The following is a 13,914-nucleotide window of genomic DNA, read 5'->3' as shown; positions in this document are numbered from 1 at the left end:
CTTCCCTCCAGCGTGTCCATCACACCACAGTTTGGTGTTATCTGCAAACCTGCTGAGGGTGCACTCGATCCCAGTATCCATGTCGCTGACCAAGATATTAAACACCAGTCCCAGCAGTGACCCTTGCAGAACGCCTCTTGTCACCAGTCTCCACTTAATATTTTATGACACTTCAGAACAGAGACACAGAATCTCGGAGGAAAAAATAATACAGTATACAACAAATACCAAAAAAGGCTGGGGGTGCACAAGAAGTTGGGAGGGGACACAGCTGGGACATCTGATCCCAACTGACCAACAGGATATTCCATACCATATGATGTCATGCTCAGCATATAAAGCTGGGGGAAGAAGGAGGAAGGGGTGGGGGACATTCGGAGTGATGGCATTTGTCTTCCCAAGTAACTGTTACATGTGATAAAACCCATCTTCAGCTTTCCTGGAGATAGCCGAACACCTGCCTGCTGATGGGAAGTAGTGAATGAATTCCTTATTTTGCTTTGCTTGGGCACATGGCTTTTGCTTTACCTATTAAACCGTCTTTATCTGAACCCATGAGTTTTCTCACTTTTACCCTTCCAGTTCTGTCCCCCATCCCACCAGGGGGGAGTGAGCAAGTGGCTGGCTGGTGCTTATTGCCAGCTGGGGTTTAACCATGACAATTCTCTAGCATCATTTGAGCACTTCACATACCTTTGTTAGCCCTTCATATTTTCCATAATCTGTGTTCTTGAGCCACTCCATCAGTTTAGCATATCGAAGTAAATCTCTGTGAAATGGATGGTGATTGGGTAACGTCAATTCAACAGAGTGCTGGGCAAGAGTAGAACTCTGATCGTGACCCTTGATAAGAGAAAGTTTTAAATAAATCTGGAAGCACTATACAGATGTGCTATAAGTTTCCTGAAAAACTTAAAACAAAGACAGTATCCCATTCAAACAGAAAATCATAAAAATATCTTGCATAGAAACAAAGTCTAGAAACACTGACTGAAAAGATGCCTAATGTAATATGGAGACCTACATATTATAGTTGTGGCAGATAATGCATTTTAGTAAGCTTGTTCATTGTAAGGCTTTTGCTGTTTACCACTTTGCCTTCAGGCATTTTTTACATGAGAATGCAAGGTACACCTGAGTAAAGATTTAATGATGAGTGTTCAACTGCTTCTGAAAAATTCTAAGAGATTATTACATTATTTCTCTAAACCAAAAAAAAAAAATCCATAGCTGCTTCTTTTTAAAGATGTTGTAACCATATATGATAGGACATTTCAAATCCCCAGACACTTAGTGGTCTAGGTGTTAATGATGAGCTTTATTGCTACGTCTCAGAAAATCTGCTCCAATTCAACCCACTTTAGCAAAACATTGAAAACATCAGTTCACACACATTCTCTCTCCCTCCGCACAAATGCACACACACACACACTTTCATTGCTTTGTGTCTCTCAGTTGGAACATAAGCCAGTTTGGATCACAGAGTCAATACTAAAGCAACTTTTGCTCACCCTTCTCTATCGCATTAAGTACTAATCAGTTCAAGTCTTTGGTTACAAAAGCCCTAAAAGCCTCCACAATACATTCACAGGTTTTTTTTTTTTCTTAAATAAGATATGACTCTTGGTATTATTTGTAGAAGAATAACCTTCCTTAAGTAACACAATGTGAACATGCCAGATTCTGAATAAAGCTGGAATTCTTTTTTGCATCCAACATGAACATGCACTTAAAGTCCTGCTTGCTTAACTACATGAACTCAGACACAAATGGATCCAAAGAAAAAGTCCTAGACAACTTCATTAATTTATTCTCACAGACAGGGCAGACGGGTCACACAGTTAATATTCCTTCTAAAAACAATCTTGTAGTCTGACTCCAACAAAAAACTAACTTTGTAAAGTGTTAATTATTGCAGCACATAATTTGCAATTGGAATCCAGCCAAGTAGTACCATATGTACTTCTGGGCATGCATATAGCAAATATTTTCAACAGATCTTTGATATGCTTTTATAAAAACTAGATGTAGAAGAACATTTATGGTTCTCTCTCCTATCCCTTGGTGTTCAACATTCCTGCAGCATGCTTTTTAATGTTCAAGTTCATCATAGTTTAAGATCATTTACCTGGTGGTTTTCACAGCTCTCTCTTCAACTAAGTCAGTCCAAAGGCTAGTTCATACCACTGCTAGGAAACACTCAGCTATCCAAATCTTTATTGTTTCTTTCATCTAATAATTGTATTCATGTCCCTTTATTACATACTTTTTATTTGTGCTTAATCATTACATTTTCATAAAGCTAGATGACAAATCCCCTCCCGAGATAAATTTCTCTCTCCAAGCCAACTATTAGGTGTACTGTCTCCATCTAATTAACAGGCTTCCTCCCACTACATATACTTTTATACTGTTAAAAGATGATACTGCAAGTTTGTTATTCTGCTATTTCATAGTTTCAAAGCTTCAAATTACTTTGTATTTCACAAACAGAAAGCCCAGAGTTGCCTTTTAATTGAATGCTGAACTTGGTTGTTAAAAGAAAGAAATCTTCTAAGTTATAAACACACAGGAAGGTTAAATCAAAAATTATTAGGACACAATAAAGACAACTACATTAACTGTTAGTAACAGCTACTGCAAACAGTTTTTAACACTGCAGTGATCGGCAATGCCAAGTTGCATTTCTGTTTAAAACTTTTAAGTTTTTTCTAATTTGTACATAAAGGAGATGATGCACCTTAATATCTTACAACAGTAGTTTGAATCACAGCACTGGGTTTGTTTGCTTTAAAAAAAAAAGAACAATTTTCTACTTCTAATACAATATATTTAGGCCAAAATGTCGATGCAACTTTGTTTTTTCATTGAATGAGTTCCAAATCAGAATATGCCTTGCTTGTATTAGAAGCTACCTAGATATCATTGGGTTTTCATTTGTCATTTTAATTTAGAAGTCTTTATCTATTGAATTTAGAAATATTTTTCATAGTTTTTTTCTAAAGTGCTTTTGTTTTTTCCCTTTAAAGAAACATTCTAAACAAACAATGCAACTCTTCAGATGTTAAAGGTAACAAAGTATTCTAGTTAGACTTTCCAAAATCATGGGACTGAGAAACTGCAATATTCTATTCATCAGACTAACAAAACAAGGTCATTTTAGTCAGGTAACACAAAAATCTGTTAAACCTCCAACAGTTGAATCAAATGAAGTACACATTTTTTTTTTTTTTTTTCGTTTTCCAACACACAAAAAGGCTTTGCTGAGGTTCATCTCTTGCAGTTAATGAACTCCTCCTGCTTAACCTTACAGGAAGGTCATATTTTTTTATCTGTTGATTAATACCTCACTGCTAACAGCAGGCCAAAACTTTTCAGAGTGCAAGTTTATATGAAAGACACTGGTGAGGCCACTGTTAGTACCAGAATTTAAATAAAAAAATTTTAAAAATTGCAAATTGGTAAGAGCATTTGCAATAGCACTGAAAAGTCTCTTTAGAAGTATTCCATCTAATACACACAGTATTACATTATAATAATAATTGCTTACTATTTTAAAAATAAAATCCTTAGAACAGAACATCAGAAAAGACATTCTGTTTAACAAACACGTTCATACAGACGTCCAATATTCAAACTTTGTGAATGCATTTACACAACATAGCTCCTACTTGCTCATTCAGAGGACAGGACATATAGCCTGCTCAGTTTTTCAAAATATTAAAAGTAACAGGAGAAACGTACCTTCTTAAGAACAGAAACTGAAGGAAAAAAAATTAACATTCTATAGAACTGGAATTCTTCTGCAAAGTGAAGAAACTGTAGGAAGCGCTGATCTTTGCCATAAAAAGCCACACTTGTACTCTCAAATACAATTTTCTATACAATTACGCAGCATAACTCTATTCCATTTTCTGCTCACAGTCTAATACATAAAAAGGAAAACTTCTAAAACTCTGATTGTGCTAACATGTATCAAAATGGAATTTTTTTGCTTACAAATATTACAGTTTCACACAGTTGCAGTATGTGTACAGTTGTACACGTATTACAATTTCCTGAAAATATTTCTCCTCCATACATCTCAATCTGTCTCTTAGAAATTTCTGGAGATCGGTCAGAGGAATGATCTCTCATAAAAAGATTAAAAAAATGAGGGCTGATAAAAATAATGTGAGAAGGAGCATAAGTCTGATGCTCTGCAGTCAGTAAGGATAAATTTCTTTTTGTAAAGCCAAAGATGCAGCTGCTAGTTAGATAAGTCAAGCTCAAAAAAATTAGTTAGAAAAGCTTGTATCAAACGGTGTACTCACTGGAACTGAAAGACAGGAGGACCTGTTATAGAGTTGAAGGAGGGTCTGAGTAAACTAATTGGAGATAAAAAAATATAGAAATTTTTTTAAATTATGCTAAAAAAGACATCCAGCCTTCAGGAAACAAGTCTCAGGACAGGTATTTCTGAATATTTCAAGTTAAGGCTCAAAAATCAAGGTTTAGACATTTTACTTTGTAGGGTTTGGGTTTTTTTATGGCCCTTGACGTTCAGACAGCAAGAACTCCAACGGTCTGAGCCTCTGACACCCTTAAAAAAATAAATGCTTTTTCTCCTCAATTAATCAAGCTTTACAATTAAAATAAATCCTTATATCACACGATCTGTTTACTTCAGACAGCAAACCCACTAAGGAGAGGTGGGTTTTTTTTAAATATAAGGCACTTCCATAGGCAAGTATAGTTTGGTATGCTTGTGATATCTGTGTGCATTGCCTCTAGCAATCCATTAATTTACTGATTACATCACAAAACACATCCAATTTTAGGTGGATTGTTTTTCCTCTCAGGAAAAGTTTGTGACCAAAAATTTCATATAAAATAGTAAGAAATAATTTGAACAAACACACTGTTCAGATGACTGGCAAGCCTCCGTGCAAATTGCTCACGCAAGTCACTAAACCGCTGCTGTTGCTGTTTCACTGCATGAAGCATATCATGTCCTGAAAACAAAAAGAACTTCAGAGTACAAAGTATATAGTATGTGGGAACCAAAAAGACCAGAGGTCACAAGTCCCTCAATCTACAGAACAAAATCTGAGACTAGTTGGAAAGGGACATACAATAAAGGCACTACCATGATAAATCTGGTATGTTAGACTGTAGTCTAACAAAAACATTACCTGGACGAAGAGCTACATTCATACACTGCAGCAGGGCATCTGCTGCATTTGTGCAGGCCTCAATGCCTCGAGAAGATGTCAGATCTCCCTCCTGAAGGGCCTTTATATGACCTTTTGCCAAATCCATGTGATTCTACAAAATAATGGATATTACTGTCCATAAGCAGGTTAGTTTGCTCTGAACCAAGACTGATAAATACAATTCCATCATTATAAAAACTTACTGAATTTGGTACAATAGTAGAACAGAAAAATAAATTAATTTTTCTAAATGAACCTCGTATATGGTTGCTGAAGAGAGTAGCAACCTAAAATAATTTTATACCTGATGTGAACAACCATAGTAAACACAATAAAAATGCTTACCACTAAGAACTCTATCTCTGACAGCAGTTTCACATTATTTGTGTTGCTGAGATGGATTAGGTGGTTGCTTTCTGAAATTTGATCCATTTGCTCTTTTACACTCTGAAGCATTTCTTCATAACTACTCAGCTTTAGCTCAATTTGGTCAACTTCCTTCAGAGCTTCATCCAGCAACTTCATTAAGATATTCACCTGTTTCTCTGAGGCCATAATTGACTGGATATTTGCCTGTACAGAAAATTAAGCCACAAAATTTTAAGAGACATTTTTATATCTCAAAGAATTTTAATATCTCCTCCTGTCTCTGTTACTGTCAAAAAAAGACTTTCCAATACTCTTGATGAAAGAGACAAAACAATATAAGCTTGTAGTACTTCTCATTTAAAGTGTTATTGAACACAGCATCTCAGTCTATGACACTTCTTTATTTCATACTGAAAAGATAGAAAACCAAAACTTTGCTCAAATTCTTAGAATTGGAGTATTGATCTGCACAAAAATAAAAACGAAACAGTAATCCCTACTATACTGAAACATTTTTAGTTCCAGAAAAACAGCTTAGGTGATAAGGCTACATTTTCTGTTGCAAGATCTCTATGATTAACAGCCATTTGCAAAATATAAGAGCAACATACAACTTGACAATTTGAGGAGGTTGTTGACTGTTCCCTCAAGACTGCATCCCCTGCATCCCCTTAATTTGTTGGGTTGTTTAAAAAGCAAAATTGCAAACAATATAGTACAGTTACAGACAGTTGAAAACTGCAATCTTATTAGACTAAACCAGGTTCCAAATTACACAGAGTAGTATTTTGGGCATAAGAGTTCACATCCATGGACACAAGCATCTGTTCTCTTTCTCCCTGCACCTCTGCCTTCAAGAAAGGTATATGCAGAATTCCTCCCTTTTTTTCCTCTCAACTCCTCTTTTGAAAGCCTGCAACTCACCCCAGAAGGTCTGGAAGGTAAAATGCAGAGTTGAAGATCTTTAAGATCTGGTAATAGACAGGATGTAGCTCTGCTTACGAGCAGATATACAAGTATATTTAAATATGCAGCAGAACATGTTAGCTACCTTTTCAAAGAACAGTACGTAGTCAGTATCACTGTAAACAGTTCAATATGCTAACGCATTACATTGGAAGAAATGTTTACCCCATCTAGCACTTGTAGCTCTCTCAACAACTTCTCTGCAAAGGCTTCAGCATTAGAAATAGCATATTCACACCCTTCCATCATTATTTCAATATCCTGTTCCTCTTTTGCATTTAACTCCTGGTATTCATCCACAGCTTCTTCATCACCTCCTGCTACACTTTGATTCTCTCCACTTGGAACAGATTCTTATGTAGAGAAGGGAAATAAACACATTATCAATTGCATAAAGTCACAAGCATTTTAAGAGTACTTAAGTATGTTCAATTATCTTTAAGTGAATGAATCGGTTAAACAACTTTCATACAAGCACTTGCTACCTACACATGTTTTTTTCAAGTCTGTCTTCATTAAGATTTCCTGAACTGGTTCCCAACAGTGATGTTTTCCAAATTATGCAACATAAGCAAAATACAAATAGCCACCTTCCTTTACTGCATGTACAAAGGGACATACCATCTCAGTTTATTCACCTCTCACGCTGGTAATCAGCATCAGAATACACCACAGTATGATGCTAGACTTGTTAGCAGAAGATCAGTAGAAGTTAGATTGCCTCTTTTGGTAGATAGAGGACAAAGGAAACATACTAAAGTTGATGAAGAAATATATCACTGAATAAATAAAAATTATCTTGATGCTCAAGTTTCACAGCAGGACAATCAGTACTCGGGTAAGAGAAAATTATGTAACAACGTTTTCATGCACTATGATTTCTCATGGCAGTGCTTACTTAATTCAACAAGCCATTCAAAGGCTGACAAATGATTTACAGAACATTAACACAGTATAGTCAGTGTTTAGGACATTTGATACCTCTCTCATCTCTAGCAACTTAATAAGCTATCCAAAGCACTTTAAAAAAAAAGAAAAAGCATATAGTTTAAGAAAAATTGCTTACAAAGCGAAATAAAGGAAAAGGTGTTACGCACCTTCTGCAACTTTAGGCAGTTCTGAAGAATTAAAAGGTATGGAAAAGCAGAGGAAAGGAAGCAGAGAATGTTAGCTAGACAAAGCGTGAACAGTGTGTACATTTTTAAGTGGCAGTAAGTTTGAATGTTTTTATATTGCACAAAGTTGAAAAGTTAGAAGTTGGTTAAAATCAAATTTCAGTCAACACCAAAATACAGAAATGCTATCCTCCCTGCTTTACATTTCTAATTCAAGTTCTTCTGTGCAATCCAGTCTAGTATTTAATACCAACCACTTCTGACAGACTCAATGTGAGAAACACTTAATAGGCTTTACTGAAAAATTTTAACTATTAAAAGATAATGTGACTGTAAAAAACATTTAATACAATATGAGCTAACAAGATACAAAGCCTTCTGAAAAACCAGCCAGTACCATAAACTGTAATAGGGTCCAGCAGAATTTAACACATGCTTCACAGTTTATAAACTAGAAATCGATATAAAACCTCATATAACCTTTAGCTTGCTACTGAAATGTCACTTTTTAAAGCATTTTTCTAATTCAAGGGAAGCGAAAATGGGAACAAAAGCAGATTCATTACACATTTACACCTACCAGGTCTTGCAGGAAGATTTTATTTTGTTCAAGAAACGAAATGTCTTAGAAATAACTATAAGCTTATCAATATTTAGAGCTTCATTAATTAAGTGTTTTGTCTTGGTTCTCATTTTCTAATATAAAATCTGTTATCTAGTCACCTTGTTTATCTGAAGACTTAGAAAATATAAAATAATAAAATTGAATATGCAAAACTGTCAGGATTTTTTTTTAGTATAGCTAATCAATACATCAATAATTATTAAACTTTATACTTAGCATACAGTTCTAGAAACTTACCTTCCAAAAGCTGTGAACTAACATTAATAAAGTCAATTTTCTTTCTAAGATATCTCTGATTGAGTTTCCAGATACATGAAATGAAGGTGTTCTTTTCCACTGTGCTGCTTGCAACCCATTTGTATACCTTGTCAAAGTGCAAGTCAAATTCGGGATTCTCCTGAAAAAGATGAGATATGTTACAGGCTCAATGGTCAAATGATTCTCTGAGCAGCAGAGATTGTTTACTCATTGAGTTATTGAGATAACAGGATAAAAATGAAATTACATAGATGCCAACCTTAAGCTGATATACCAATACTGGTGGTTACACCAACCTTAATGAAGGTGCTAAAAGACTGAAAGTGAAAAAACAGAATCCACGCTATGAAGACAGCATTTTGTCAAGCCAGATAAGGCAACAACAACACATAATACAGAGATCTGCAAGAGTTTCGAGAAACATTTGACAGCACTGTCTGCCCTGAAACACTGTCCTCAGAATGACTAATGCCGTGTGTTAACTTTCTGAAACTAAAAACAGTAGCTGGCATTACTGACAACATATACAACACAATTCAAGGAGACTTAAGGGAATGGGCAAGGGAAAAAAATTATGAGCACTTTACATATTTTGTAGATATGACAGTATTTGATAGCACTGAATGGGATAGAAAAGACCATTTGGTATTTTAGTGGTAAAAAGCTACTATAGAAGTATCTTCAACTAGATTTATTGCCTGAACATTGCTTTGATAACAATTGAATAAAGTACTTTTCTACAGCCATTTATGAACTCAATATGGACTGTAACTGGTAATACTCTGTTTTAAAGATCACATTCCAAGCATTTGACAAGATCCAACCCCTCCTTCTGATTAAAAATGTTATTGCCTCAGATACGTGTTAAATTCATACTTGTCTATAGTTTGTAAAACTACAATTGCTGCTACATATTAGTTATATTGTCACTACTATCTGCAGAAGCAGGCTGCACATGAAACTGCATACAGTGGGAAACAGTATTTCCTGTACAGCACAATAAGAGTAGTTTTGGGTTTTTTTCTGTAGCTTATATTGATAATTACCATACATTCTAAACAAAGAGTATCATTACATAAAATTTGAGTTGTCTCACAACTAGTGCAGGAAAGGCCTGTGTCGAAAGAGTTGCCTAGGTCATGTTTGGAAACCAAAACATGATGCACCTATCAACTTTAATTCTGACGTTTTTTAATGAGACAGTTTGGCATTCAACATTTGTTTTTTTGAAAGAAAATTCTAAAATCTCTCTTTATAATGGTATATACATTACAGCACATTTCTGAAAACAGGTATCGAATTCTGTTTTGCAAGAAAATGCCCCAAAAGACAGTGTAATTTTAAATTAAACCTTAACCTGTAAGAAGCAATTCTCCAACATGGTATTTAGGAACAGCAAGGAAAATCTAAAATCTAGCCAACAAGTATGTGGATACCTGAAATAATAAAACATGTTTAACCTAAACTTGGGGAGAGGGAAACCAAAGCATTTTCAGCTTTGTAGTTTGCTCCACTATTCCTCCAAATCACCAGTTAACATAAAACCAGACATCACAAGATGAAGATGTTTCACCTCTGCCTGTTTGTACATCTTAGTTTGTAACAACAGATGAATCTAAATGGTCAAAAATAAATTGCTCTTTTTCTATGGAAAAGAACACCACCTCAGGACTGTACGCTTTTCAACAAATGGCCAATGTCATAATTTAGAGAACAGATTATAAAAGCTCACCTTCAAGCTTATATACTGCTCATAAAGAATGTTTTCAAGTGTCCTAGCAAAAAATGCTACATGTATCTCAATGTCATTCTAAGATGGTCGTAAATTTTTTAAGGGGAAACTAAGCTTGGAGTAAAAATTTATATAAGACTTGAAACAAACAAAAAAGTACTGGTCCTTAGCACAAGCACTGTACAGTTACTGAGAGATCGCTATAACAAACAGGGCAGATACTCAGAATATTGCTATTCAAGCATATCTAGATTACTCTTACTCAGTTTACCAGGGTTATATTCTTGGAAATGAGAAAATGCAGGCACAAGCAGCCCAGGAGTATATCATCCTAATTCCTAATTAATGTCTTATCAATCAAAGCTTTAAAGCAGTCAGCACCAAGGAAGTTAACTCCAACTTGTAATCAAAAGGATTTTCTGAGCAGAGCACTAAACCAAAAAGTTACACATACTTTAACAGCATCTTTGGCATCAACAACAGCAAGATCTCGAAGTGCCCATGCAGTCTGCCTTTTGTAGAAATCTCCCTTGTCAGATTTTTTCACTTTTACCACATTTACTTGAACTGGTCGTTCTGTTGTCACTGTTAAATGAAGTAAAAACAGTAATTTCAAAATGCACAAATTACTTTAAAAATCTGTTTCTGCTGTACTTCAACTTGGGAAATGAATTATCTGTGGGGGAGATTTCACAATATTTATTTGATGAAAAGAGACCCTTTGAAACATTTTCATCCACAATATCCACAGCTCAGTTTAAGTCTCAGTCAACCAGATATACATCTCTATACGGATTGTGAAGTAATGAACCCAATTTACAGATATTTCTTTGACAGAGCAGACATCAGACCATGATCGCATAACGGACAAAGTACAGAGGTAACTGAAGACCATAGAATAAAAATGTTTTCTGAGACTTCTAGCAAGCTAATTTATTGATGGATTGACCCAAAGCACCTGATTTTTTGAAAAGATGTAATATAAAAAACATAGATTCAAAGGAACATGAGAACTCGGTTCAGTTACTGTGCCCTTCCAGAGCCCTCTGCCTTGGACTCTAACCAGTACTCTTTATTACATTTATATAGGCTGATCAGCCTAGATGCCTACTAAATCCCATATTAAGCACTACGTAAAGCCTGCTTCAAAAGCCCACCAGTCCCACACTTAGAATTTTGATTCTTTAATTTCAAATTACAACAAGATCTGGGAATAAAATTACAGGGTTTTGTTTCTTTTTTAGTAGAAGCAATAATGGAAGTATAGGCTACAACTTATTTTCTCCATTAGAAATGGAAAGCATCTGTTTTATATGGGGCAAGAATAAATACTGTAAATAAAGCTAAGACAAAAGCAACTGAATAAAAAACAAAGGTGAAGACAAAAAACACAGTATGGTTTTACCATGTACCTGTGGCACACAAAAAGCAGTTTCTCTTCTTTTTGCCCGCTTTGCACACATTCACAATGCTCAGCAAGCGTTCATCATTGGGAGTGAAAATATCCCTCTGTAAAGCATGCTTGATTGCAGTCATTTTGTCTCAGCTGAAAGATTTTAAGTCATAATCTATTCAGGCACATTTAACACACACACACACACAAAAAAAGAACCAGTCATTTACTTACAGCAACTACATTTTTTTGAAATTAAATTTTACAGGTAACTTAAGAATCATAATCTAGACAAGCATGACAGATAGCTAAAAGACCAGCCCACTTTAGGAAAAAGACCAAGATAAAGCTTACTATCTTTCTTCAGCTAGACAACTGAAATTTATCAACACTAGGATGATCCCTCTGCATAATGTAATAGAAAACAAAAAGCTTCTTAGTAGCACAGTAGAATGTGAGGCATTAACAGAAAAAAGTTGAAATGGGAATAAAGAAAAAAAGATTCCCCACTATGTAGTAGAATTTTAGAATGGGTATGAATGTTGTGGATCTGGTAAAAACCTGTACAAAGACAGGTGAACAAACAAACAAACAAAAAACCACAACACAATTTTGACAGAATGAAGAATGAAAAGTGCTCAGAAATTGAACACTTTTTTAATTATGGAGTTTCTTATCTAGCAAGGGAGTGACAGGATATTTCAAAAAGAGAAAGTAAGCATATAGGCTTTGCAATAAATCAAGATATTTCTTCCAAGAATCAAGTGCTGACCTTGAACCCTGTACTCTAAGCAAATGCTAAAAAGCACAGACTGCTGCTGAAAGACAGCAAACAGACATTACTTATTCACTCTCATAGCCTATAACAGCAAACACAGGAGATTGTACAAGGGACACCAAATACTGTTCTTTATATGTTCTGGTACATTGGCAGATATAATTTAATGTCAATGACATAATCGCATAAAAAATCAGACCATTAGGTTGCATGCATGAGGTGCATCCGCCATTAACAGCAAAAGTACTTTCCGAACAACACCCAAAAGTTCGCTTTCTATATTCTCTCCTCATTAAGAATAGGGTTGTCAGGTGATTCGGGGGAGGCAGAGGGGCAGAAAATGAGGTAGAGATTGGGGGAAGATGGGGGGGAGCAGGACCCTTGGATCTGCTCACATGGTTCCCCCTTCAAGTGATTCACCTCTGCAGTAACATCAGCCAGCAGTGGTAGAAAGTAAAGGGTGAGAACAAGGGGCTGTAAGAAAAGAAAGCTGTTCAGATTTGTGGTATGCATTAACAATCAGTTTGCTTAAAAACATTAATTGAGAGTTTTGATTTTCTTTGGCAACGCCTTCAAGTAAGTATGCAACATGCTCAGAGGAAAACATCTGTACTTCTAGCATGCTCATTTATAATGAAGGATTTGCAGAGGTAAAAAAGATCAACATTAAATTAACCATGCACCAAACAATAATAAAATCCCAAGGAACTCACAACATTCTGAAAGAGACTTCAGAGACAGACTTCATTATAATCACCTGGTTCCCTAGCAAAGCATGGTTTAGTCCCCACCAGATTCCACAAATCTGGGCCAGGGGGATGGAATGACACCACCCAACACTCAAGCTTGCAGAGATCAATCAGATAAGAAAACAAAACAAAACCCCCACTAAGCTCCAGAAAACTGAGGAAATAGCAATATTCACCCAATTCAGAACAGCTCCTCACACTACAGAGAGATTCTAGGTAGACTAAAAAGAGCAACACTTTAACATCAAATTTCTATGTTTTTGTTTAAATACAGAAGTTCCAATACTACTCTGAACTTGTGCCTTAAAAGTTCTACAGTGTGTTAAAAACATGATTAATATACATCACATGCTACACTGCCTGATGCTGAGATGATCTGTGGAGTTAAATTTTAGGTTGGATTTTTCTCTTGGAGACACCTGGGTTGCTTCCTGTGACAAAACACACAGCAAAGACAAAAAAGTTCCCTTGGCATTCGAAACAGAAAAGGCATCAAACTTTATTTTAGTCTTTTATGTCTCATTATGTCTCAGCTCAGCTTAGAGAATCTCGTAGTTGTAAACATCAGTAACCCAAGGGCTTTGGGGAAAGAAGGGACAATAAATCAAGCTGGATTCCTAGGAAATGTTTTTTATATGACACCCCTATGGCAATGTAACACTCCATAGCTGCTAACAGTTTTCCTCCCCTTTCATCAAATGCTGGGCCCAGCTTGTTACCCAAATTGTATTAGG

The 13,914-nt window shown here is 35.6% G+C and overlaps 1 protein-coding gene across 1 annotated transcript; it reads right to left on the bottom strand.

The window, feature by feature from the left end:
- Positions 1-693: 693 nt before the first annotated feature.
- LOC104460704 (exocyst complex component 1-like) lies at positions 694-11,796 on the bottom strand (the record flags this gene model as incomplete). The annotated part of the gene is made up of 10 exons (XM_010080891.1): positions 11,673-11,796; positions 10,715-10,845; positions 8,508-8,667; positions 7,628-7,648; positions 6,696-6,883; positions 5,541-5,768; positions 5,175-5,307; positions 4,887-4,994; positions 4,314-4,369; positions 694-843 (listed from the first exon to the last, which is right to left on the bottom strand). Coding segments are annotated over exons 1-10 (1,299 nt in total), but the record flags the coding sequence as incomplete, so codon positions are not given.
- Between the last annotated feature and the right edge of the window lie 2,118 nt (positions 11,797-13,914).

The sequence above is a fragment of the Pterocles gutturalis genome, unplaced genomic scaffold (genome assembly GCF_000699245.1).
Source record: "Pterocles gutturalis isolate BGI_N339 unplaced genomic scaffold, ASM69924v1 scaffold47244, whole genome shotgun sequence".
Classification (NCBI taxonomy): Eukaryota; Metazoa; Chordata; class Aves; order Pterocliformes; family Pteroclidae; genus Pterocles; species Pterocles gutturalis.
Note: the sequence above shows the minus strand (reverse complement) of the source record. Positions and strands in the feature narration are given on the sequence as shown.